This window comes from Manis pentadactyla, unplaced genomic scaffold, assembly GCF_030020395.1.
Source record: "Manis pentadactyla isolate mManPen7 unplaced genomic scaffold, mManPen7.hap1 scaffold_164, whole genome shotgun sequence".
Classification (NCBI taxonomy): domain Eukaryota; kingdom Metazoa; phylum Chordata; class Mammalia; order Pholidota; family Manidae; genus Manis; species Manis pentadactyla.
In genome coordinates this window covers 372,455-398,270 of record NW_026644630.1, presented here as the reverse complement: position 1 = coordinate 398,270, position 25,816 = coordinate 372,455, and the positions used below count along the sequence as shown (strand labels likewise).

Here is a 25,816-nt window from a genome sequence, read left to right as displayed (position 1 = left end):
AGTAACCCTATAAAGGAGACACTATCCCTCTCCATTTTACAGATGAGAAAACTGAAGCATGATTAAATAACTCACAGAAGTTAGTTATCTACTAATGGCAGAGCCAGGATTTACTGATGAGTCTGTTTCTCTGTTTGATCACTGAGGGGCACTGTTGCCAACCGCTGGCTCTGGCTCTGTGCATTACACCAGTGCTGTTCACAATACAGTTCCATTCAATGGCATCCATGCAGTGAATATCACAGAGCCAGTGCTGGGCTAGGAGCTGGGCAGGGAAGAGAGGGCAGGGTGGAGTCCAATAGCTGGAAAATGGCCAGTGGGAAAAGAGGTAGTGATGAGGTCTGTCTTCCCCACCAGCCAGCATGGCCTGTATCGGAGCTGTGTCTGTCTGTCCCCATGAACACTGACTTTTCTCTTTTGCAGCCCCTTGGTCCCACTACCTGGCTGACAGCGGTATGTTCTACCTGCCCTTCCTTCAGCCACTGATGTCCTGTGAGGGTCAGAGCTAAGTCGGCTACAGGTTCCCTGTAGCTGTGATGACCATGCAACATGGATATCCCAGCAGAGTCCTGATCTCAAATAGTCCACCCTATTGTTTGTGAGAAATTAGGACTCAGTTTTTGATTCAGGAACCAGGGTTGCCATGCCCCATAGCTCCCAGAGAACCAACAAAGAGCTCTCAGCTCTTCCACCCACATGGCAGCCTGCCTGTCTGCGTTCTGAGCTTGACTCCAGTTCCAGGGCCTTTGTCCAGAGCCACCCTGTGGTCAGGACACAGAGGTTCACAGGGGAGGGTAGATGTGTGGGGGTAAGGTCAGAAGACTGTGAGTGTGTGCATAGGAAGGGCTTAGAATTCTTCCAGGGTGAGGCATCCCTGAGCCAGTCGGTTGCATGTCTGGAGAACAGTGGGAGGAGCTGGTATCCCACTCCTTCCCACAGGGCTGGGGATTAATATTGGCCATTTGCAGCCAGATGGCTTCAGGGAGGAGGAACCCTGGCTTGGAGCTCCTGGTCATTTGTTTTTCTTTTTAGATCCACTCATCTCCAAATCTGTCTCCCTGCCTGCCTACAGAAGAAATGGGCTGCACAGGGTAAGAGAGGCTGTGCCTGGAACATGGTCCCCAAGATGTGAACAATTCCAGCATTAGTTCTTTTGGTTAAGTGATTATTATGGGTGAAACTGGGACAAAGACCTTGGGGTTAGAGGTGGGTGTATTGAAGGAGCCCAAAGGCAGTGACTGTCTCCTCCCTGAGTGGAAGAGGCCCCAAGGGAGGGCCTGGGAACACCTAGTGTGCCTGATGGCAATTACTCCATGCAGGACACTTCATAAGCACTAACTAAGCATTATATAAGTACTTAACTCCCTCACGCTTTGCTATTTGCAAGGTAGTTTCTAGTAATAACCCTGTTTTGTAGATGAAGAATTGGAGCACGGAGAGGTGTGACTTCCTCAATCCCTCACACCCAGTAAGCGTAGAGCCAGGATCCGAGTCCAGGCCACCTGTCCCCAAGCCCACACCTGACTGCCATGCTCCACTCACCTGACATGGCTTGTAGCCTTCTGAGCTCTTTGAGGGCCTGCTTCAAGGAAGCAATGAGTTGGTTCAAGAACTGAAAGAGAAAGAACAGTATGTCTTGTTAGCACAGAGAGAAGCTGTGCAGCTGGACAAGTGGCAGGGGAAAGCAGAGCCATTCAGACACATTTATTCACAGAGCGCCCGCTATGTGCTGGGCACTGCTCTTGGAGCTGGGGCTCCTGCAGTGGGCAGAGTCACTGATCCTGTGGAGTTTGCATTTAAGCTGGCGAGACAGCTAACTAGTGAATGTGTGCTGTGGCGTCAGGTAGTGGCAGGTGCTAGGATGGCAGACAAAGCAATGGGGCAGAGACAGAAGGAGGTCAGAGAGCAGTGGCTCTAAACAAAAGCCTGAATGCACAGAGGAACTCACAGTGCAAAGACCAGCAAGAGCCACCAGATAGAGGGAAGTGCAGCGCCCCAGCTGCTGGTCAGGAGAACAGGGGTCTGGGACAGAGTGAGCGTGGACACGAAGCCAGGCAGGGATGTTGCAGGGCCCCACAGGCTGGGTAAAGACTTCAGAGCATTTCCAGAGGTGTGCTGTGTGATCCGACTGGGATTTTTAATGAGATCCCTTCAGCTGCTGAATTGAATATAGACTGCAGAGGAACAGAAGTGGAGACTGTAGGCCCGTTGGGAGACTATTTCAGTGTCGAGCACACAAAAGGGATCAGAGCTTCACAGTCGAGCCATGGCTGGTGTTAACAAACCCTCGTGTGCTGAGAAGCACACAGACCCTGCTCTCCATACACTCAGAGTCTAAACGTGTTCACACAACAGACATCTATTGAAAACCTGTTATATGTGCCAGGTACTACTCCAGGAACTTGGAATACATCAGCGACCAAGTAAGACAAAGACCCCTGCCCCTGGGAGCTTATGTTTTTGTAGGGAGAAACAGAAAGCAAGTAGTAAACAGTAAAGAAGTCAAATTATATAGAATAGAGAAGGTAATAGTTGCTACAGAAAAAAAAAAAAGGAAAAGTTGAGCAGGATGAGGGGTTTGGGGAGGTAGTGACTTGCAATTTTAAATAGGCCTGCCAGGACAGATATCATAGAAAAAGTGGCATTTGAGCAATGAAAGAAAGCATGAGAAGTAATTCACCAAAAAATGAACATTTGTTGAAAGCCTCGTCCAGGCACTAGGCATATGGCAGTGAGAGAAATCCCCCAACTTGAGACTGATGCTTCTGAGAGAGCGCCATGTCCCACCAGTCCCAGCCCCTTTCCTGGAGCTGGGTGAGCACCCCAGGGTGGCAGAGGTGTGCTTGCCTCAGGCCAGCCCTGGCTGTCTCTCCTGCAGACACCCAGTGCAGACCTCTTCCACTATGACAGCATAAATGCCATCATGCTCTTGGGCTTCGGATGCGTTGGTCAAAGCTGTGGGCTGGACTTTGACAAAAGATCTCTGCAGACTCTGGCCCCACTCTGTCCAAACCCCAAGTTCCCACTCCCTGTCCCTTCCCATTCCCTCCCTTTTCACCTCCTCCTCTCAGGCCGCTGGCCTTGGGGGATCTCCAGGCTATCTGTCCCAGCTGGGTCCCCAGAACTACCGCAGACTGCCATTGTCCTGCTGCGGCTGAGCTAGAGCCACCTGCTAGCCCCGCGGGCAGGGGAGCCAAATGCACATTGTTCCCAGCAAAAATTCCACCGGATTTTTGCTCTCTGCCAGGGATGCTCTCCCACCTGCCCCCACCAGCTCCCACGAGAAGGCTCAGGCAGGAGAAAGGGCCCACATCAGAACCCTGGAGGGAGCCCCCCAGAACAGGGGGGATCTCTCCCATGTATTTCACGATCTCAAATTCTTCTCATTTCTTTTTTTTTTTTTTAATAATTATTTTTTTATTGAAGGGTAGTTGACGCACAGTATTAGATTAGTTTCAAGTGTACAACACAGTGGTAGAACATTTATATACATAATTCGAGGTTCCAGCTATCACCCTACCAAGCTGTTACATTATCTTGACTATATTCCTTATGCTATATATTACATCCCGGTTACTTATTTATTTTACCATTGGAAGTCTGTCCTTTTTTTTTTTTTTTTTCTGTGAGGGCATCTCTCATATTTATTGATCAAATGATTGTTAACGACAATATAATTCTGTATAGGGGAGTCAATGCTCAATGCACAATCATTAATCCACCCCAAGCCTAATTTTTGTCAGTCTCCAATCTTCTGAGGCATAACAAACAAGTTCTTACATGGAGAACAAATTCTTACATAATGAATAAGTTACATAGTGAACAGTACAAGGGCAGTCATCACAGAAACTTTCAGTTTTTCTCATACATTATGAACTCTAAACAGTCAGTTCAAATATGAATACTCATTTGGTTTTTATACTTGATTTATGTGTGGATACTACATTTCTCTCTTTATTATTATTATTTTTAATAAAATGCTGAAGTGGTAGGTAGATACAAGATAAAGGTAGAAAACATAGTTTAGTGTTGTAAGAGAGCAAATGTAGATGATCAGGTGTGTGCCTGTAGACTATGTGTTAATCCAAGCTAGACCAGGGCAATAAAACATCCACATATGAAGAAGATTTCTCTCAGAACAGGGGGGGTGAGGTTCTAAGCCTCACCTCTGTTGATCCCCAATTTCTCACCTGATGGGCCTCCTGCGACTGTGCCTGTCTTAGGTTGTTCCTCCCTTGAGGAATCTTACCCGTCTCTGGCTAACCAGTCATCTTCCGGGGCCATACAGGGAAATGTGAAGTTGGTAAGTGAGAGAGAAGCCTTATTGTTTGAAAAGGTTAGCTTTTTACATCTTTGCATATTTATGCCCTGTGACTTCTATGCCCAGCATTTGTCTTGAGGTATCTTTACCACTTGGAAGAATTATGATACTCGATAAATTTGATACGAGGCACGAATTCTATTTAAGGGTTGTAATTAGGAAGGAAGAAGAAAAGCTATAGAAGTAGCAGAGGGAAGAAAACATGGGAAGATTGATTATTTCTTTGACATATCTTCTTGTAGAGTAACTTCAGCATGTATAGGTTTTAAGCTACTACTTAAATTGCGCACACACATTAACATAATAGGAGTATAGTTACATAACCAAAGCATATCTGTAATTACCAGCCATCTCCAGTAAAACCAAGAAAACCAGTTAGGCACCTTAGGCATTTGTGAAAACTTATCTATGACATGGTGGATATTGTCCAACTGAACTTGAACAGTCTGAGAGAAATCAGACAAATTAAAACAACCCATTCCTGGGGACTGTTCACATGCCATATGTTCTTTTAACAGTAAATAGTCTGTAGTTGTAAGACTTTGGAGCGCTACAATTTGCAATTCTCCAAATTCTTGGTTGAGTTCCAACAGTATAGATCCAGTCAAATTTGTTGTTTTACTGTATACACAGGCCAGTTTAGATATCTCCTTCCTCATTCCCATGGCAAGTCCAGGAACGGGTGGGATGAGTGCATCTACAGCTGTAGCAGTGCGTGGATCTTTGTTGGGGTTTTTTGATGATCATCTTCTGGCATGAGTCTTCCAGAGAGTGCTGATGTTGGAAGTTCTTTTTCATATCGTATCTTAGTTCATTTTTGGGGTAGCCCAATTAGGCTTTGATCCTCTGTATAAACACAAACAGACCCTTTGCCTACACTTTTATATGCCCTTTATACCCTTGTGTAGAACTCGTTGGAGGTTACCACACAGGAACAGCCCTTTTTTTTTTCTTTGTTTTTGGTATCACTAATCTACACTTATATGACGAATATTATGCTTACTAGGCTCTCCCCTATACCAGGTCTCCCCTATAAACCCCTTTACAGTCATTGTCCATCAGCATAGCAAAATGTTGTAGAATCACTACTTGCCTTCTCTGTCTTGTACAGCCCTCCCTTTTCTCCTACCCCCCTTGCATGTTAATCTTAATACCCCCCTACTTCTCCCCCCCTTATCCCTCCCTACCCACCCATCCTCCCCAGTCCCTTTCCCTTTGGTACCTGTTAGTCCATTCTTGAGTTCTGTGATTCTGCTGCTGTTTTGTTCCTTCAGTTTTTCCTTTGTTCTTATACTCCACAGATAAGTGAAATCATTTGGTATTTCTCTTTCTCCGCTTGGCTTGTTTCACTGAGCATAATACCCTCCAGCTCCATCCATGTTGCTGCAAATGATTGGATTTTCCCTTTTCTTATGACTGAGTAGTATCCCATTGTGTATATGTACCACATCTTCTTTATCCATTCATCTATTGATGGACATTTAGGTTGCTTCCAATTCTTGGCTATTGTAAATAGTGCTGCAGTAAACATAGGGGTGCATCTGTCTTTCTCAAACTTGATTGCTGCGTTCTTAGGGTAAATTCCTAGGAGTGCAATTCCTGGGTCAAATGGTAAGTCTGTTTTGAGCATTTTGATGTACCTCCATACTGCTTTCCACAATGGTTGAACTAACTTACATTCCCACCAGCAGTGTAGGAGGGTTCCCCTTTCTCCACAGCCTCGCCAACATTTGTTGTTGTTTGTCTTTTGGATGGCAGCCATCCTTACTGGTGTGAGGTGATACCTCATTGTAGTTTTAATTTGCATTTCTCTGATAATTAGCGATGTGGAGCATCTTTTCATGTGTCTGTTGGCCATCTGTATTTCTTTTTTGGAGAACTGTGTGTTCAGTTCCTCTGCCCATTTTTTAATTGGGTTATTTGTTTTTTGTTTGTTGAGGCGTGTGAGCTCCTTATATATTCTGGACGTCAAGCCTTTATCGGATGTGTCATTTTCAAATATATTCTCCCATACTGTAGGGATCCTTCTTGTTCTATTGACGGTGTCTTTTGCTGTACAGAAGCTTTTCAGCTTAATATAGTCCCACTTACTCATTTTTGCTGTTGTTTTCCTTGCCCGGGGAGATATGTTCAAGAAGAGGTCACTCATGTTTATGTCTAAGAGGTTTTTGCCTATGTTTTCTTCCAAGAGTTTAATGGTTTCATGGCTTATATTCAGGTCTTTGATCCATTTTGAGTTTACTTTTGTATATGGGGTTAGACAATGGTCCAGTTTCATTCTCCTACATGTAGCTGTCCAGTTTTGCCAGCAGCACCTGTTGAAGAGACTGTCATTTCGCCATTGTATGTCCATGGCTCCTTTATCAAATATTAATTGACCATATATGTCTGGGTTAATGTCTGGATTCTCTAGTCTGTTCCATTGGTCTGTGGCTCTGCTCTTGTGCCAGTACCAAATTGTCTTGATTACTATGGCTTTATAGTAGAGCTTGAAGTTGGGGAGTGAGGTCCCCCCTACTTTATTCTTCTTTCTCAGGATTGCTTTGGCTACTCGGGGTCTTTGGTGTTTCCATATGAATTTTTGAATTATTTGTTCCAGTTCATTGAAGAATGTTGCTGGTAGTTTCATAGGGATTGCATCAAATCTGTATATTGCTTTGGGCAGGATGGCCATTTTGACGATATTAATTCTTCCTAGCCACGAGCATGGGATGAGTTTCCATCTGTTAGTGTCCCCTTTAATTTCTCTTAAGAGTGACTTGTAGTTTTCAGAGTATAAGTTTTTCACTTCTTTGGTTAGGTTTATTCCTAGGTATTTTATTTTTTTTGATGCAATTGTGAATGGAGTTGTTTTCCTGATTTCTCTTTCTGTTGGTTCATTGTTAGTATACAGGAAAGCCACAGATTTCTGTGTGTTGATTTTGTATCCTGCAACTTTGCTGTATTCCGATATCAGTTCTAGTAGTTTTGGGGTGGAGTCTTTAGGGTTTTTTATGTACAGTATCATGTCATCTGCAAATAGTGACAGTTTAACTTCTTCTTTACCAATCTGGATTCCTTGTATTTCTTTATTTTGTCTGATTGCCGTGGCTAGGACCTCCAGTACTATGTTAAATAACAGTGGAGAGAGTGGGCATCCCTGTCTAGTTCCTGATCTCAGAAGAAATGCTTTCAGCTTCTCGCTGTTCAATATAATGTTGGCTGTGGGTTTATCATAGATGGCCTTTATTATGTTGAGGTACTTGCCCTCTATTCCCATTTTGCTGAGAGTTTTTAACATGAATGGATGTTGAACTTTGTCAAATGCTTTTTCAGCATCTATGGAGATGATCATGTGGTTTTTGTCTTTCTTTTTGTTGATGTGGTGGATGATGTTGATGGACTTTCGAATGTTGTACCATCCTTGCATCCCTGGGATGAATCCCACTTGGTCATGGTGTATGATCCTTTTGATGTATTTTTGAATTCGGTTTGCTAATATTTTGTTGAGTATTTTTGCATCTACGTTCATCAGGGATATTGGTCTGTAGTTTTCTTTTTTGGTGGGGTCTTTGCCTGGTTTTGGTATTAGGGTGATGTTAGCTTCATAGAATGAGTTTGGGAGTATCCCCTCCTCCTCTATTTTTTGGAAAACTTTAAGGAGAATGGGTATTATGTCTTCCCTGTATGTCTGATAAAATTCCGAGGTAAATCCATCTGGCCCGGGAGTTTTGTTCTTTGGTAGTTTTTTGATTACCGCTTCAATTTCGTTGCTGGTAATTGGTCTGTTTAGATTTTCTGTTTCTTCCTGTTTCAATCTTGGAAGGTTATATTTTTCTAGGAATTTGTCCATTTCTCCTAGGTTTCCCAGCTTATTAGCATATAGGTTTTCACAGTATTCTCCAATAATTCTTTGCATTTCTGTGGGGTCCGTCGTGATTTTTCCTTTCTCGTTTCTGATACTGTTGATTTGTGTTGACTCTCTTTTCTTCTTAATAAGTCTGGCTAGAGGCTTATATATTTTGTTTATTTTCTCAAAGAACCAGCTCTTGGTTTCATTGATTTTTGCTATTGTTTTATTCTTCTCAATTTTATTTATTTCTTCTCTGATCTTTATTATGTCCCTCCTTCTGCTGACCTTAGGCCTCATCTGTTCTTCTTTTTCCAATTTCGATAATTGTGACATTAGACCATTCATTTGGGATTGCTCTTCCTTTTTTAAATATGCTTGGATTGCTATATACTTTCCTCTTAAAACTGCTTTTGCTGCGTCCCACAGAAGTTGGGGCTTAGTGTTGTTGTTGTCATTTGTTTCCATATATTGCTGGATCTCCATTTTGATTTGGTCATTGATCCATTGATTATTTAGGAGCGTGTTGTTAAGCCTCCATGTGTTTGTGAGCCTCTTTGCTTTCTTTGTACAGTTTATTTCTAGTTTTATGCCTTTGTGGTCTGAAAAGTTGGTTGGTAGGATTTCAATCTTTTGGAATTTTCTGAGGCTCTTTTTGTGGCCTAGTATGTGGTCTATTCTGGAGAATGTTCCATGTGCACTTGAGAAGAATGTATATCCCGCTGCTTTTGGATGTAGAGTTCTATAGATGTCTATTAGGTCCATCTGCTCTACTGTGTTGTTCAGTGCTTCCGTGTCCTTACTTATTTTCTGCCCAGTGGATCTATCCTTTGGGGTGAGTGGTGTGTTGAAGTCTCCTAGAATGAATGCATTGCAGTCTATATCCCCCTTTAGTTCTGTTAGTATTTGTTTCACATATGCTGGTGCTCCTGTGTTGGGTGCATATATATTTAGAATGGTTATATCCTCTTGTTTGACTGAGCCCTTTATCATTATGTAGTGTCCTTCTTTATCTCTTGTTACTTTCTTTGTTTTGAAGTCTATTTTGTCTGATATTAGTACTGCAACCCCTGCTTTCTTCTCACTGTTGTTTGCTTGAAATATGTTTTTCCATCCCTTGACTTTTAGTCTGTACATGTCTTTGGGTTTGAGGTGAGTTTCTTGTAAGCAGCATATAGATGGGTCTTGCTTTTTTATCCATTCTGTTACTCTGTGTCTTTTGATTGGTGCATTCAACCCATTAACATTTAGGGTGACTATTGAAAGATATGTACTTATTGCCATTGCAGGCTTTAAATTCGTGGTTACCAAAGGTTCAAGGTTAGCCTCTTTAGTATCTTACTGCCTAACTTAGCTCACTTATTGAGCTGTTATATACACTGTCTGGAGATTCTTTTCTTCTCTCCCTTCTTGTTCCTCCTCCTCGATTCTTCATATGTTGGGTGTTTTGTGCTGTGCTCTTTCTAGGAGTGCTCCCATCTAGAGCAGTCCCTGTAAGATGTTCTGTAGTGGTGGTTTGTGGAAAGCAAATTCCCTCAGCTTTTGTTTGTCTGGGAATTGTTTAATCCCACCGTCATATTTGAATGATAGTCGTGCTGGATACAGTATCCTTGGTTCAAGGCCCTTCTGTTTCATTGTATTAAATATATCATGCCATTCTCTTCTGGCATGTAAAGTTTCTGTTGAGAAATCTGACGTTAGCCTGATGGGTTTCCCTTTATAGGTGACCTTTTTCTCTCTAGCTGCCTTTAACACTCTTTCCTTGTCCTTGATCTTTGCCATTTTAATTATTATGTGTCTTGGTGTTGTCCTTCTTGGATCCTTTCTGTTGGGGGTTCTGTGTATTTCCGTGGTCTGTTCGATTACTTCCTCCCCCAGTGTGGGGAAGTTTTCAGCAATAATTTCTTCTAAGATACTTTCCATCTCTTTTCCTCTCTCTTCTTCTTCTGGGACCCCTATAATACGGATATTGTTACTTTTTGATTGGTCACACAGTTCTCTTAACATTGTTTCATTCCTGGAGATCCTTTTGTCTCTCTCTATGTCAGCTTCTATTCGTTCCTGTTCTCTGATTTCAATTCCATCAATGGCCTCTTGCATTCTATCCATTCTTCTTATAAACCCTTCCAGAGTTTGTTTCATTTCTGTGATCTCCTTTCTGGCATCTGTGATCTCCCTCCGGACTTCATCCCGTCTCTCTTGCGTATTTCTCTGCATCTCTGTCAGCATGTTTATGATTCTTATTTTGAATTCTTTTTCAGGAAGACTGGTTAGGTCTGTCTCCTTCTCTGGTGTTGTCTCTGTGATCTTTGTCTGCCTGTAGCTTTGCCTTTTCATGGTGTTAGGAATAGTCTGCAGAACTGGGACGAGTGACGGCTGGAAGGACTTCCCTTCTTGTTGGTTTGTGGCCCTCCTCTCTGGGAGAACAGCGGCCTCTAGTGGCTTGTGCTGCGCAGCTGCGCGCAGACAGGGTTTCTGCTTCCTGCCCAGCTGCTATGGAGTTAATCTCCGCTGTTGCCGTCGGCGTGGCCTGGCTCGGGCCGCTGCTCCAAAGTGGTGGAGTCGCGTTGGAGCAGGAGCGGCCGGGAGGCTATTTATCTCCGTAAGGGGCCTCCCTGCTCCCTGCAGCCCAGGTGTTAGGGTGCCCAGAGATCCCGGATTCCCTACCTCTGGATTAAGTGACCCGCCCTGCCCCTTTAAGACTTCCAAAAAGCACCCGCCAAAACAAAACGACCACAAAAAAAAAAAAAAATAAGAAAAAAAAATTTTTTAATTAAAAAAAAAAAAAAGTTTTTAATAAAAAAAAAAAAAAAAAGGGGGTGGTCGTTCGTTTTTCTTTATTCTCCGGTGCCAGCCTCAGGCCTCTGCTCACCGGTCTTTCTGCCCTGTTTCCCTAGTATTGGGGTCCCTATCCCTTTAAGACTTCCAAAAAGCGCTCGCCAAAACAAAACAGCAAAAAAGCAAAAAAAAAAAAATGGTCGCGCGCTTTTCTTATGTCCTCTGTCGCCCAGCCTCCAGTGCCTGCTCACTGTTCTTGCTGCCCTGTTTCCCTAGTATTGGGGTCCCTATCCCTTTAAGACTTCCAAAAAGCGCTCGCCAAAACAAAACAGCAAAAAAGCAAAAAAAAAAAAATGGTCGCGCGCTTTTCTTATGTCCTCTGTCGCCCAGCCTCCAGTGCCTGCTCACTGCTCTTGCTGCCCTGTTTCCCTAGTATTGGGGTCCCTATCCCTTTAAGACTTCCAAAAAGCGCTCGCCAAAACAAAACAGCAAAAAAGCAAAAAAAAAAAAAATGGTCGCGCGCTTTTTTTATGCCCTCTGTCGCCCAGCCTCCAGTGCCTGCTCACTGTTCTTGCTGCCCTGTTTTCCTAGTATCGAGCGCCCTGCACTCTGGCCCGGATGGCTGGGGCTGGGTGTTCGGCAGTCCTGGGCTCCGTCTCCCTCCCGCTCTGCCTGCTCTTCTCCCGCCGGGAGCTGGGGGGAGGGGCGCTCGGCTCCCGCGGGGCCGGGGCTTGTATCTTACCCCCTTCGCGAGGCGCTGGGTTCTCTCAGGTGCGGATATGGTCTGGATATTGTCCTGTGTCCTCTGGTCTTTATTCTAGGAAGGGTTGTCTTTGTTATATTTTCATAGATATATGTTGTTTTGGGAGGAGATTTCCGCTGCTCTACTCACGCCGCCATCTTCCGCCCCTCCTCAAATTCTTCTCATTTCTATTCTAAATATCTCAAGAGTCATTTTCCCCCAAGATCCATGTCTCTGGATCAGCCCGACTCTTATCTCCAGCCATACATTGTGCTCCTACCAGCCTTGACTTGGGATCAGTTCAGCAAGGACAGGGTCTCTAAGGCAGAGGCCAGTGTAGTGATGCAAAGCAAAGACTGATGGGTTTCCATTGTGTGTTTGTATCTTTTTTCTCCACAGAGTACAAGGTAAAGCAGATACACCTGGGAGTCTCTGGGACCCTGGGAGCTGCAGGGAACTGGCAGAAAGATGACAGCACTATCCATTCAGGGAAGGTGACACCAATAAATAACTCAGTGATCTTCTTAAGACCAGCATTTCTGCTCTGTCGTGGCCCACATTCTCTGCATCCTGCCCTACATCTCTTGCCCACTGAAATCAAGACAGTTGCCCATGGACCTCAGAGACTTTCTGGAGGCTTGCCCAGCCCAGATATTAGATATTTACATTGAGGAGGCCTTGTGCCACATTTACCAAATGCTACCAAGCTTATCCCTAGCAGCATTAGGGGATGCTGAGGCTTGTCTCTTGGGAGCAGGTGCCTTGAGGCTGCCAGGCAAACCCAAGTTGGGCAGACCCAGCCTTTCCTCCAGATTTTCATCTCTGGCCCTCTCTGGGTAGATGGGTATGGGGGAGCCCAGGCACAAAATGTGGCTGAAGAGACAAGCCCACCACCCTAAGCCAACCTGGAACTGCCCCACGCCCACACTTCCTCCTTAGATCTACCCTTATGAACTGCTGCTGGTGACCACAAGAGGAAGAAGCCGTCTGCCCAAGGATGTGGACTGGACGCAGTTAGAGGCGAGTATGGAAAACCGAACAGGAGCCTCTGGATTGGAAGGGATTCCAGAAGTTGCCGGCCTAACCCAGCTTGGGAGGAGCAGGCAGAATGAATGGCTTTAAGGTCACACAGCTTATTGAACAGGCAGAGACTCCAGCCTGGCCTCCTCAGCCCATGACTGCTCCAGCGGTTCTGGGCTGCCTTCTCACTTCAGTTAGCCTCTGTGGTGCGCAGCTGCAGTGTGTCCCCACCAGGCACTGATGCTTCTGCAGATGTGAGAGGAGAGCTAGATTTTGTCCCTGCCATCAAGGGGCCTGCAGTCTGGTGGACAAACCGGAATGCAGCTATGACTTTATGCAGGATTGTACAGAGAACCAGTGCTTGTAATGGGGAAGACAGGGGAGTCAGCACTGCATGGAAGGGGACTCAGGAAGGAAGTCTTGAGCCAGCTCCCTAGGTTCCAGCTCCATACATTTATAACAAGGGCCTCCTTTTCTGCCCTCCCTTGGCAGGCAGCTTAGGGACAACCTCTCCAGACCTTAGTTTTCTCCTCTTTAAAATGGGGTGATTGTCCTGCTTCCTGCAAGCTGCCAAGTGAAGTAAATGAGGCGATGCACACACACAGAGCCCTTGGTGCAGACTCTGGTAGCACACTGAGCAGTTAAGTATTCAGTGCATCTTCTGGTGCTGTTATTCAGAGAAGACATCTAAGGCTGCACTGGTGCCAGGAAGAGGAAGGATTTGGATGGACTTTGAATGTGGGTGGGTTCAGATGGATGGAGAGAGGGAGGTGAGCCTCATGAGCAGGGAATGGCATAAACAAAGGTGCAGAGGCAGGCCTGAGTGTGGCATTGGCTGTCCAGCAGTTCAGTCCACTTGACCTGGAGTTCCAATCCCTGTCACATTCTGCCCTTACCACCCCAGTGCCACTCCCTGCCACTCCCTCTCATAGAATGCCCTTTCCATCTCGCCAGCCTCTTCACCCCTCAGGGCTCCATTCTAGTGATGCCTGTGTCCTGACATACCCCAAGCCTTCCCCAGGTTGTGTTGCTCGCTGTCCCCTCCAGCCTTCCCCAGCCCTGCAACCAGAGCACAGACCAAGCAGCTCTCCCTCCCCTTTGGTTCAGATAATCAGGCCGTGTATCCCTCTGCCTGTCATCTACCACGGGGCCTGGACTAGGGCAGGTGTCAGGAAATGTTTTCAGAATTGAATGCAGTCTTCTAAGAAAGGAGACTCAGCACTCCTTGGGATTAGCCCATCAGCTACTCCTGACCTGACTGCTGAAGCATCTGCCCTGAGCGGAGTGTGGGGGCAGAAGGAGGGGGTGCAGATGGGCCAGGAAGCTCTGCCAGTCCCAGCTCTGGCATGCTGTAAAGCAATGATTCTCCATACGTTTATAACAAGGGCCTCCTTTACTGTCTAGCAGCAAGTGTCTGCTGGTGCTGAAGGGGACAGCTCCTACCGCAGTTCCACTAGCCAGCATTGGGGATGGAAATGTCAGGGAACCTAGTTCATCGTGGAGGACCGATTGCTCTTCTACATTGCCCGGAACAACAAGAAGCTAAGACCAGGGAGCTCAACCTTCCCTAAGCATTAGAGTCACCCAGCGAGTTTCTTAAAAATACCAATATAGGGTCCCACCCTAGCCCAATAAAATTGCAACCTGGAGAGGAGTTCAGGCATCAGTATTTTCAGATGCTTCCAAGAATACTTAATGTGTAGCCTGAACTGAAGCCATAAGGCTATAGAGACACTTCCCTAGCTCTCTATACCAGTTTAAAGAGGGCCTGAAGAAGGAAACCCCTGACCCTGTCCTCAAGGAACTCAGAGTATAGATAGTCATCCAGTAAGTATTGAAAGCCTATTATATACCAGGTACTGTTCCAGGTGCTTGCAGTGTATCAGTGAATGAAATAGGGGCCCCTGCCCTCTTGGAGCTGGCATTCTCGTGTAAGGAGATAGACACTAAATGACACCAGTGATAAACAAATGACCTAACACACTGAAAGGTGACAGGGCTAAAGGGAGTAGTAGCTGAGAGCGGCGGGAGAGCGGTTGGGGTTGGAGGAGGGGCGAGCTTCAGTTTTAATAGGGTGGTCAGCGTAGACCTCACTGAAAATGTGACACCGAAGACTTGTAGGTGAGGTATGCCTAGATAAGGAGGAAGAGCATCCCAGGCAGGGGGCACAGCCACTGCAAGTTCCTCATGCCGGCGTGAGCATGGTGTGCCTGAGGACAGCAGGAGATGAAGTCAGGAAATGGGCACCAGATTGTGCTATGTGACAGACACATGGAGAGATCATTGCAATAGCGAGAATGACCGGTTGAGTGCTTCCTGCATAGCGGCCACTGTGCCAAGCACATGCCCTGTATCATTTCATTCACCCTCACAGTATCCAGGGGCAGGTACTAGGACACTCCCACTTTCTAGAAGAGGAAATGGAGGCTTAGAGAGGCAATGTACCCAGGTCATACACCCATATTTGCCTGGCCTTAAAGCCTGTGCACTTAACCTTTAAGCTTTAAAGTCTGTGGTGAATGTCAAATGGACAGGGCTGGCATTAGGCGCTCACAGGGGAAGGGAAGCTCCAGGTGGCCCTTAATAGAGGGAGAGGAGACAAGCCTGTCTCTTTCAATGTGTCCTACTGCGGACACATTTTCCTTGAGCTGAGTGTGCCATGCCTTCACATCGAGCCTCACAAAAAAGAGTTTTGTACACAACAAAGAAACCAGCTAGAGAGTCAAGAGTAACTGTCTTCCAATAACAAAAGAATAAATTAAGTGGAATTGTAGTTCCCCTCAGTCTTTTCTGTGGGTGGAGCAGAGAGGTCTCCGCATATCCAAACTACTCTTCAGCACTCACTTGAGTGAAAGTAAAGCAAATATGGACAAATTGGTAACAGAAATGGGAGAACAGGGCACCCTCGAGGCTGGCAGGGACTAAGGCAACTAACAGCCAAATACGATGTGTGGATGCTCTTTGAATCCTTATTCCAACAACCCAACTGTAAAAGTCATTTTTGAGACAATTAGGGGAATTTCACTTTGAATAGGTATTAGGTGATTCTGAGGAATTATTGTCCATTTTTCTTACCTTTGCTCATGCTCTTGTGGTTGCATAAGAAAGTAGCCACATGTTTTGAGCTGCATATTGCAGTATGTAGGAATGAATCGACATGGTGTCCAGGGTTTGCTTTTAAATATGTCAGCAAAGGAAATAGGTGACCCAATGTGGTGAATTAATAATAATTGCATCTGGGTAATGACCATGGGTGTGCATTGTGCTATTTTCTCTCTTTTGTGTAGTTTTGACATTTTTCATAGTAGGAAGATTATGAATTTTTAATGGATTGACCAAGGGGGTAGTGAGAGTGCACTGTGCTTGCGATCAGAAGGCCTGGGCTTTGTTCTCAGTTTTGCTACTTATGTACCACCTTCCATCCTCCCTCCCTCCCTCCCTCTTGGTCAAGTAAGTCATTAGCATTCTGTGACTGGGTTTTCTCATCTTTCAAGTAGATAAAAACAATTCTGGTTCTCAGAGTAGTTGGAAGGATTAAGTGAGAAAAGTGAGGATAAACATATAGTTATGAACTACTGAACATAACATAAATGCAGTGCAATTAAACACTGTTAAGTATTGAAATACCAACTCAAAGTAACCAGCAGCCATTGATGTCTATCAAGATATCAAAGTTACCTTTGCTTGAAGTTTTGGAAATGTGACCAAAATACTAGTTCACAGTGAAATAAGTCAGAGCATTGGCTGATTATTGTGTGGCTATATACATAATTTTCATCACATCTCCATCAGTACTCAATCAGCTAATATAATTGCTACGAACACATCATCTCAGTGATTCCAGTAAGCTTTCAGGTGGAAAATATGCCATATATTTCTCTCCTTAAACATAGTTTTTATTTTATTTTGAAAATTTTCAAAAATTTTGCAACTCCATAAAAGTTGCAAAAATAGTAAAATGAATATCCATTTACTCTTCACCTAAATGTACTACATTTTAAGTGACATGTATTTCTAACTCTAAAAGCTTTTGACAATGTATCAATTTTCAAGGATGCTTGAAAGGGACAGAGGGAAGGCAGAAGGGAGGACAGGCAGAAAGGAGGGGAAAACCTGACATTGAATGCAAAACAAAGTTTTATCACATGGCCTGTTTGTTTTCATATAAGAAAGAGTTGACACTAAACTATGTTTTCTACCTTTATCTTGCATCTACCTACCACTTCAGCATTTTATTAATAATAATAATAATAATAATAAGGGAGAAATGTGGGATTCACATATAAATCAAGTATAAAAATCAAATGAATATTCATATCTGACCTGGTTGTTTGTAGTTCATAATGCATGATCAAAACTGAAAGTTTCTGTGATGACTGCCCTTGTACTGTTCACCATGTAAGAACTTATTCACTATGTAAGAATTTGTTCACCATGTAAGAACTTGTTCGTTGTGCTTCAGAAGATCAGAGACTGATGAGAATTACGCTTGGGGTGGATTAATGATTGTGCATTGAGTCCCCTGTACAGAATTTTATTGTTGTTAACTGTTAACAACCATTTGGTCAATAAATATGAGAGATGCCCTCTCAAAAAAAAAGAAAGAGATGAAAGGACACTTCAGAAATACGAGCAGTAATTTTTTTCTTTGACCTGAGGAATAAGTAGCCTTGCAGATAATTTGTAGAAATATTAAGAGGAAATACACCCAAAAATCTTGGCAATGCCTCCTTTTTCTCCAAAAGTAGAGAGGAATAGCAATGACTCATACACACTCCTGGACACAGAATGCATGGAGCAGGGATGCCGAAAGGTGAGGTCAACCAGGATGCGTCTCCAGGCACTTAGATAAAGCAGAAGTCCCACCTGAGCCCTGGGTGGGGGAGACCTCTCCAGCCAGGCCAGCTGCAGACACCTCTCCGGGGAAACTTACATTCAAACATTCATCCATTCAACAGATAATCATCATACACCATCCGTGGGTCAGACACAGAGCACCCAAGGGAAATATACAGGGACGCTCCCCTCTCCACCTGGCCCCACCTACCCCTCACATCCTTAAGCTGTTTCCCCCCGTCTCCTCCCACCTTTCAGCGCCACCTGTCCCAGGAGGAGTTCTACCAAGTCTTCGGCATGACCATCTCCGAGTTTGACCGACTGGCCCTCTGGAAGAGGAATGAACTGAAGAAGCAAGCCTGGCTGTTCTAGGCAGAGGCTTTATAAATATATATCCATTTATATAAAGATATATGTAAATCTCTATATGAAGCTTGGTATAATCCTCTCTGTGTAATGGGACACACTGCCCACCATGAGACTTGCTGTTCTGCACTGTCAGGCCAGCCCACATCATAAAGATGTTTTTATGCTCCTTTCTTTCTCTCTTCTAAGTGCTGTGGGGTTTGGGAAGGGATTTGAGGGGACTCCTATCCTTTTGCTGGGGATCCTTTTTATACTGAAACATCTGTCCTAACTTGAGTCCCCCAGGGTCCAACTCTCTTTGCTAAAGGAGGTGCCTGAAGATGTTTCTCTCCTCTCTGCTTCCTGGAATTTCCCCTCAGTCTCTGGGGCAGATGCTGACCATGCAGTTTCACATCTTACTGGACCCAGAGGGGCCCCCATGGGAGGATCACAATGAGCACTGAACACCTTTGAGAGCCCATGAAGAATTTTCTCATCATCCCCAGTTAGGAGTTCAGTGCTTCTGATTGGTGACACCATCAGCAGTGTGGACCTTGGGTCTGTTCCTGATAGCAGCAAACAGAAGTGGACAGAGACTTGGCCTCTCAGCTCTCAGGCCTTGTCCTTCTGCCCTTGATCCTAACCTCTCCTTTAACCAAGCCTCATGGTGGGAAAAGAAAAGGCACTTCCCTTCCTCCACCACACCTCCAGATGGCCTCTTTGCCTGGCCCCACCTGGAGGACCAGGGAAGGAGTGGGAGCTGGGAGCAGGAGACAGAGCAGCGCACCTGTCAGAGTCAGAGCTGCAGGATGTCTTGGGACCCTCCCTTTCCCTCACTGCTCCCAGCACCTCCTGACCCTTCCCCCTTCGAAGGAGAGGCCCATTATTTCAGCCTGTACTCTTCAGCCTTACTACAATCTATGTGCCTGACTACTTAACACGCCACAGGGCTAACACTCCTACCACAGTTCCAACTGAACTAAATAGACAAACTCTAACACCCCTCTAAACATAGGCCACATCCCAAAGAAAGGTTCTTGGTCTATGCCTGCTGGTCCCTGGGCTGGCTGGGATAAACAACCAGATCCCCCACCAATCCTCAATTCCCACTGCAAAGTTGGCCACATTTCATGGGGGAAACTTTTGGGAGAATGCTTATGAAATTCCAAAATACAGCATTGACCAGCACACTCATGATCATCCTAGATTTCCCTAAAGGCTACCTTTCCTGCCTCCTTGCCTTCTGGAACAGGGGTAAAAGCTTAACCTCTCCACCCATCCCTCATCCCTCAACTATGAGTTGGTGATGTTTGGTGGGGTCTGTTCCTTCTTGGAGGTGCCTTACATCAGCCCATTTTGAAGTCATAGAGGAAGGATGAAGTGGAGATGATCATAATGACTCTCAAAAGGCTGGTGATGTGCAAAGCAGATGTAGAACTGACTTCAATTCAACAAACCTTCACTAAATACCTGCTGTTGCTGAGCACCTTCTGTATAGTAAGCACTGAATGGGGGAGGCTGATGGGAATACTGGGTGATCAACATGGGGCCTGGTCTGGGGGGCAGGCCTACTAACAATGGGTACAGTAAGGCATGTATTCAAACATGGTGGAGGTAAAGCAGAAAATGATAGGAGACAGCATGAGAAAGTATGACTATTGAAAGGCATAAATGCAGTTGGTACAGACTAAGGAAAGTTCTGAAAGAGACTGCACTTCAGCAAAGTTCAGGAAGGATCTTTGTAAACTGGGAGGAGACCGTAACTTGAAAGGGTGAGAGGATGAGAGGCTAGAAGGGAGGTCTAATATATTCTTATTTAAAATGCCAACCGCTCTGCAACTTCTCTCTTTGGCCAATGTCTTTCAACTGTCCTGACCCTTTTGAAATGTCCCTGGCCAGATATTGAAACTGCCCCATTATCACTGGTTGAGAACTTGGCAAGATTGAAGGGTTTTGTTATTGTTGTTGGATATTTTTGTTTCCCATAAAAGCACATAATTTCAACCCATACCTGTGTCCTCCTGTTGTTTCTAGTGTGAGTGGAAACATGTTACATGGGCAGAGGCTGAACCATGCATATTTTTCAGAATAAGAGAGTGGGGAGCAGCTCCACTGACCTCAGTTTCTCCTACTGTAAAATAAGTTTGATGAGGTAAGCTTTACAGATTGTTTCCTGTGGAACCTGGGGTCCTGCAAGATAGTAGAGGGTGTTCCAACTGTAAATAAGGTTCTGTGATAAAAAATTAAAAACAATAGATTATTGTATTAAACATGGTAGAATAGGAAGGCAATACAGAAACCTCCTCTCAAAAACACATAAAAGAGGAAAATACAGCTAATGCAACTAGACCTGAAAATGACCTGAAGGCTGCAGAACAGACCCCCTACACATGAGGAAGAAGAGAGGACCACACAGAAAAGGGTGAGGTAGCAAAGCCAAGATTGAGAAGAACCCAAGCCCTGTCCCCACACCAGCCTACAGACAGGAGAAAGAGAAACAGAATGGGAAGGGACTGGGAGCCCACGGGGACTGCACACCTGGCCCTGGAAGTCTGCTCTGGGAGCATGACACCACATTACATTGGGTTCTGGTGATTATTGGGGCTGGACACCAGGGGCAGACAGAACACTCTGGGAGGCTGAGGCTCCAGCCAGTGTTGAGGGCAGGCAGGCTCTGCCAGTCCTGAGACCCAAAGCAGAGGTGGCAGTTTGAAAGACTTGCTGGCAGTGGGACAGGTACCAGAAGGGATGAGGGTTGGATGGAGCCCTCTTCAGGAGAAAAGGCAGGTGGAGGATGCCTCCCTAGCCCTTCCTCAACCCAACAAATTGAGGTCTCTGGAGCTCCAGCTTCTCCATCCCCCTTGCTGGCAATGCAGCCCTGAGGCACCTCCTTGTGGGCACTGTGGGGAACTAACCCACTTGGCCCAGTGGCAGCACCAGACTTAGCTGTCTGGCAGGCAGAGGGAGACTCTTCAAACCAGGGAGAGTCTTACTTGGCTCCATTTCAGCCCACCCAGAGAGGTCCCTGCAGGAACCAGCCCCAAGAGCTCCTTCCCCACTGTGGGTGTCCAAAGATGATGCTATGTGTCTGGCTGGGGCACATTGGTCCACCTACCTATTAACCCTGCAGCCCCTCTGTTGCTGCAGGCCAGGCAGGGGCCACCCCACCACAGTGAACTCAACAGAGATTTCTAAGTTGATCACAAAGGCAGCAGCTCAAGCAAACTTCCCAACCAGACTTAGACCATTACAGAAGCCAGATAGAAAGGCACCCCACCCATGGCATGCCAACAACTGGGGACCCCAAGAAATAGAACCAGGCACCTGAGAGTAAAGAATCTTGAGCTTCTGGGCACCATAGCACAACTTCTTAATAAAGCTATTATTCTTTAGTCCAGAAAGCATAGCAGAGACATCTAATAAAAAGGAAGAAACACAGAATCCCTGACAAAATGAGCAGGCAGAGGAATTTGATCCAAAAAATCTGCAAGACAGAACCCCAGAAAGAGGTTCTAAATGAAACAGAGATCATCAATCTTGTTGATAAAGATTTCAAAATTAAAGTCATAAACATGCTCACAGATTTACAGAAAAGTATTCAAGATCTCAGGGAGGACTTCAACAATGAGATTAGAAAACCTGAAAAAGAGCCACTCAGAGCTGGGAAATACAGTATCTGAAATCAAACATACAATGGAGGGATTTAAAAGTAAATTACATCATGTAGAGGAGATGGTAAATGAAATAGAAATTAGAGAAAAGGAAAGCAAAAGCTGAGGAACAGAGAGAAAAAAGGATCTCTAGGAATGAAAGAATGATAAGAGAGCTATGTGACCAATCCAAATGAAATAATATTCACATAATAGGGGCACCAGAAGGAGAAGAGAAAGACAAAGGGATAGAAAGTCTCTTTAAGGAAATAATTGTTGAAAACTTTCCCAGTCTGGGGAAGGAAGTAGACACTCATGTCATGGAAGCACAGAGATCACCTAACAAAAGGAACCCAGCAAGACAACACCAAGACACATAATAATTAAAATGGCAAAGATCAAGAACAGGAGAGAGTGTTGAAAGCACCCAGAGAGAGAAAAAAGATTACTTATAAAGGAAATCCCATCAGTCTATCAGCAGACTTCTCAACAGAAACTCTACAGGCCAGAAGGGAGTGGCATGACATATTTAATGTGTTGAAACAGAAGGACCTCCAACCAAGAATCCTCTACCTGGAGAGATTATCATTTAAATTTGAAGCAGGGATTAAACAATTTCCAGATAAACAAAAATTGAAGGAATTTTCCACCACTTAGCCAGTCTTACACAATATGTTAAAGAAATTGCTCTAAATGAAAATAACCCTAAAGCTAAATAGCTTTCACCTGAAAATAAACCCAAAGTAAAGGTAGTAAAATAACTCTTGCCAAACAAATACAACATTAAAACAAATAAAAGAATCAAAATCAACTATACACAAAATCCATCAAGGGATACACAAAAAAACACAGATTATGATGTCTAATATGAAAAATGTGGAGAAGGAAGAAGGGAAAAAAATTACCTTTAGATTGTGTTTGAAATGGAGTAATCAGCAATCTAAGACTATTATATAGTAGAGAAGCTACCCTTGAACCTTTGTTAACCACAAAACTATGATAAATATACACAAAAATAAATAAATTTTAAAAGATAGAGAAGTCCAATTACAACACTAAAGAAAACTATCAATAACAAGAGAAGAATATAAGAGAGGAAAAAAGGAACAGAGAGGATATATTAAAAAACAGCAGAAAACATTTAATAAAATGGAAATAAGTATATATCTATCAATAGTCACCTTAAATAGAAATGGACTAAATGCACCAAGTAAAGGACAGAGAGTGGCAGAATGGATAAGGAAATGACCCATCCATATGCTGCCTACAAGAGACTCATTTCAGACCTAAAGACATACACAGACTTTTAAAAGTGAAGAGATGGAAAATGATATTACATGCAAATAATAGGGATAAAAAAGTACTTATGAGATAGGGAGGCAGCAGGGAGTAACTCCTGCCCAGTTAGAATACAGTGTTGGCCCTGGAAAAGGACAGAGTCTTACTGTATAAAGTCTATACAGAAAGAACAGGATACTTGGTATTGAAACAATGTAACAATGTACCCCCCCATACACACAGGGACTGAGTGATATGGAACAACTTGCTGACCACAGACACATAGGTCCACTAGTTTACAATAGAAGTAAGTTAAAACATAACTAGTATTCTGGCCGAACCTATAGGAAACTCCCACTGCAACAAGCATAAAACCCTAGATACTGAGACCCCAAGTGGCGGTCTTGCCCCTCCATACACTTATGGGGAGTTCTCTTATCTTGAATAAAACTTTCTCTTTAAATCTCCTACCTTGCTTGTTCATGAAGTTCAGTCTTCAATTCCGTGAACAAGAACCTCAGCATCACTTATATCAGACAAAATTGATTTCAAAACAAAGAAGGTAACAAGAGACGAAGGACATTACAAAATGATAATCATGACAGTCCAACAAGAGGATATAACCATTATAAATATCTATGCACCCAACATAGGAGAACCTAAATATGTAAAACAAATACTGACAGAATTAAAGGAGGAGGTAGATTGCAACACATTCATTTTAGGAGACTTCAATACATCAACAGACAGATCAAACAGACAGAAAATAAATAAGGTAACAGAGGCATTGAACAATACATTTGATCAAATGGACTTCACAGATATCTATAGAACACTCCACCCAAAAGCAGCAGGATACACATTTTTCTCACATGTACATGGAACACTCTCCAGAATAGATCACATACTAAGCCACAAAAAGGGCCTCAATAATCAGAAAGATTGAAATTGTATCAAGCAACTTCTCAGACAACAATGGCATGAAACTAGAAATAAATTACACAAAGAAAACAAAAAGACTTACAAACACATGGAGGCTAAACAGCATGCTTTTACATAATCAATAGATCAATGAACAAATCAAAACAGAAATCAAGCAATACATGGAGACAAATGAAAACCAACCAAACAAAAAAAACACAGAACAACCCAGAATCTGTGGGATGTAGCAAAGGCAGTTCTAAGAGGAAAGTACACAGCAATATAGGCTTACCTCAAGAAACAAGAACAATTCCAAATAAACAGTCTAAAATCAAAATTAAAGAAACTAGAAGAAGAAAATAAATGAAACCCAAAGTCAGTAGAAGGAAGGACATAATAAAGAGCAGAGCATAAATAAATAAAATAGAGAAGAATAAAACAATATGAAGAAATCAATAAAATCAGGAGCTGATTCTTTGAGAAAATAAACAAAATAAATAAACCCCTAGCCAGATTTATCAAGAAAAGGATGTACACACATAAACAGAATCAGAAATGAAGAAGGAATAATCACAGTGGATACCACAGAAACACAAATTATTAGAGAATATTTTCAAAGATTATATGCCAATAAATTGGACGACTTAGAAGAAATGGACAACTTCCTAGAAAAATACAACCTTCCAAGACTGATCCTGGAAGAAACAAAAATCTGAACGGACCAATTACCAGTGACAAAATTGAATTGGTAATCAAAAAACTTCCCCAAAACAAAATTCCAAGTCCAGGCAGCTTCACAGCTGAATTCAAGAACATTTAAAGAAAAACTAGTGCCCATTCTTAAATCATCCCAAAAAGTAGGAGGGAATACTTCTGAACTCATTGTATGAGGTCAGCATCACTCTAATACCAAAACCAAAGACACCACAGAAAAAGAAAATTACAAACCAATATCCCTGATGAACATAGATGCAAAAATACTCAACAAAGTATTAGCAAATTGAATACACAAATACATCAGAAGAATCATCCATCATGAACAAGTGGGATTTATTCCAGGGATACAAGGATGGTACAGTATTTGTAAATCCATCAGTATCATACACCACATTAACAAAAAGAAGAATTAAAATCACATGATCACTTCAATAGATGCTGAAAAAGCATTTGACAAAATTCAACATCCATTCATGATAAAAACTCTCAATAAAATGGATATAAAGGAAACATACCTCAACATACTAAAGGCCATGTATGACAAATACACAGGCAAAATCATACTTAATAGCAAAAAGCTGAAAGCTTCTTCTCTAAGATCAGGAACAGACAAGGATGTCCACTCTCACCATTTTTATTCAACATAGTACTGGAGGTCCTAGCCATGACAATCAGGTAACATAAAGAGATAAAATGCATCCATAATGGGTAAAGAAGAAGTTAAACTCTCACTATTTGCAGATGACATGATATAATTCATAGAAAATCCTAAAAAATCCAAAACTACTAGAAGTAATAACTGAATTCAACAAAGTCACAGGATACAAAATTAATACACAGAAATCTGTTACACTCCTATATACTAACAATGAACTAGCAGAAAGAAATCAGGAGAATGACTCCATTTACAATTGCATCAAGAAGAATAAAATACCTAGGAATAAACCTAACCAAGGTAAGGAAACCAGGGAATAAACCTAACTACAAGACACTCATGAGAGGAATTACTAAAAAATGGAAATCTATCCCATGCTCATGGAAAGGAAGAATTAATATTGTCAGAATGACCATCCTGCACAAAGCAATTTATAGATTCAATGCAATCCCTTTCAAACTACAACAGACACTTCTCCAAAGAAGAAATACAAATGGCCAGCAGACACATTGATAATCATCAGGGAAATGCAAATTAAAACTTCAATAAGATATCACCTCACACCGGTTAGAATGGCCACTATCCAAAAGACAAGAAATAACAAATACTGGAAAGGGTGTTGAGGAATAGGAGCCCTGCTACCCTGTTGGTGGGACTGCAAATTGGTGCAACTACTGTGGAAAGAAATATGGAGGTTCCTTGAAAAATCTAAAAATATAAATAT

The 25,816-nt window shown here is 43.4% G+C and overlaps 1 protein-coding gene across 1 annotated transcript in view; it reads left to right on the top strand.

Annotated features, from left to right (window-relative positions):
- The window catches only part of LOC130682325 (actin-binding LIM protein 3-like), a 62,389-nt gene extending 42,510 nt beyond the window's left edge, over positions 1–19,879 (top strand). Inside the window, exons 13-15 of the mRNA XM_057496707.1 lie at positions 424–453; positions 1,033–1,091; positions 17,785–19,879. Of these exons, the coding sequence (XP_057352690.1) occupies positions 424–453; positions 1,033–1,091; positions 17,785–17,898 (203 nt within the window). The 3' untranslated portion in view covers positions 17,899–19,879. The remainder of the gene's footprint in view (positions 1–423; positions 454–1,032; positions 1,092–17,784) is intronic.
- Positions 19,880–25,816: the final 5,937 nt, after the last annotated feature.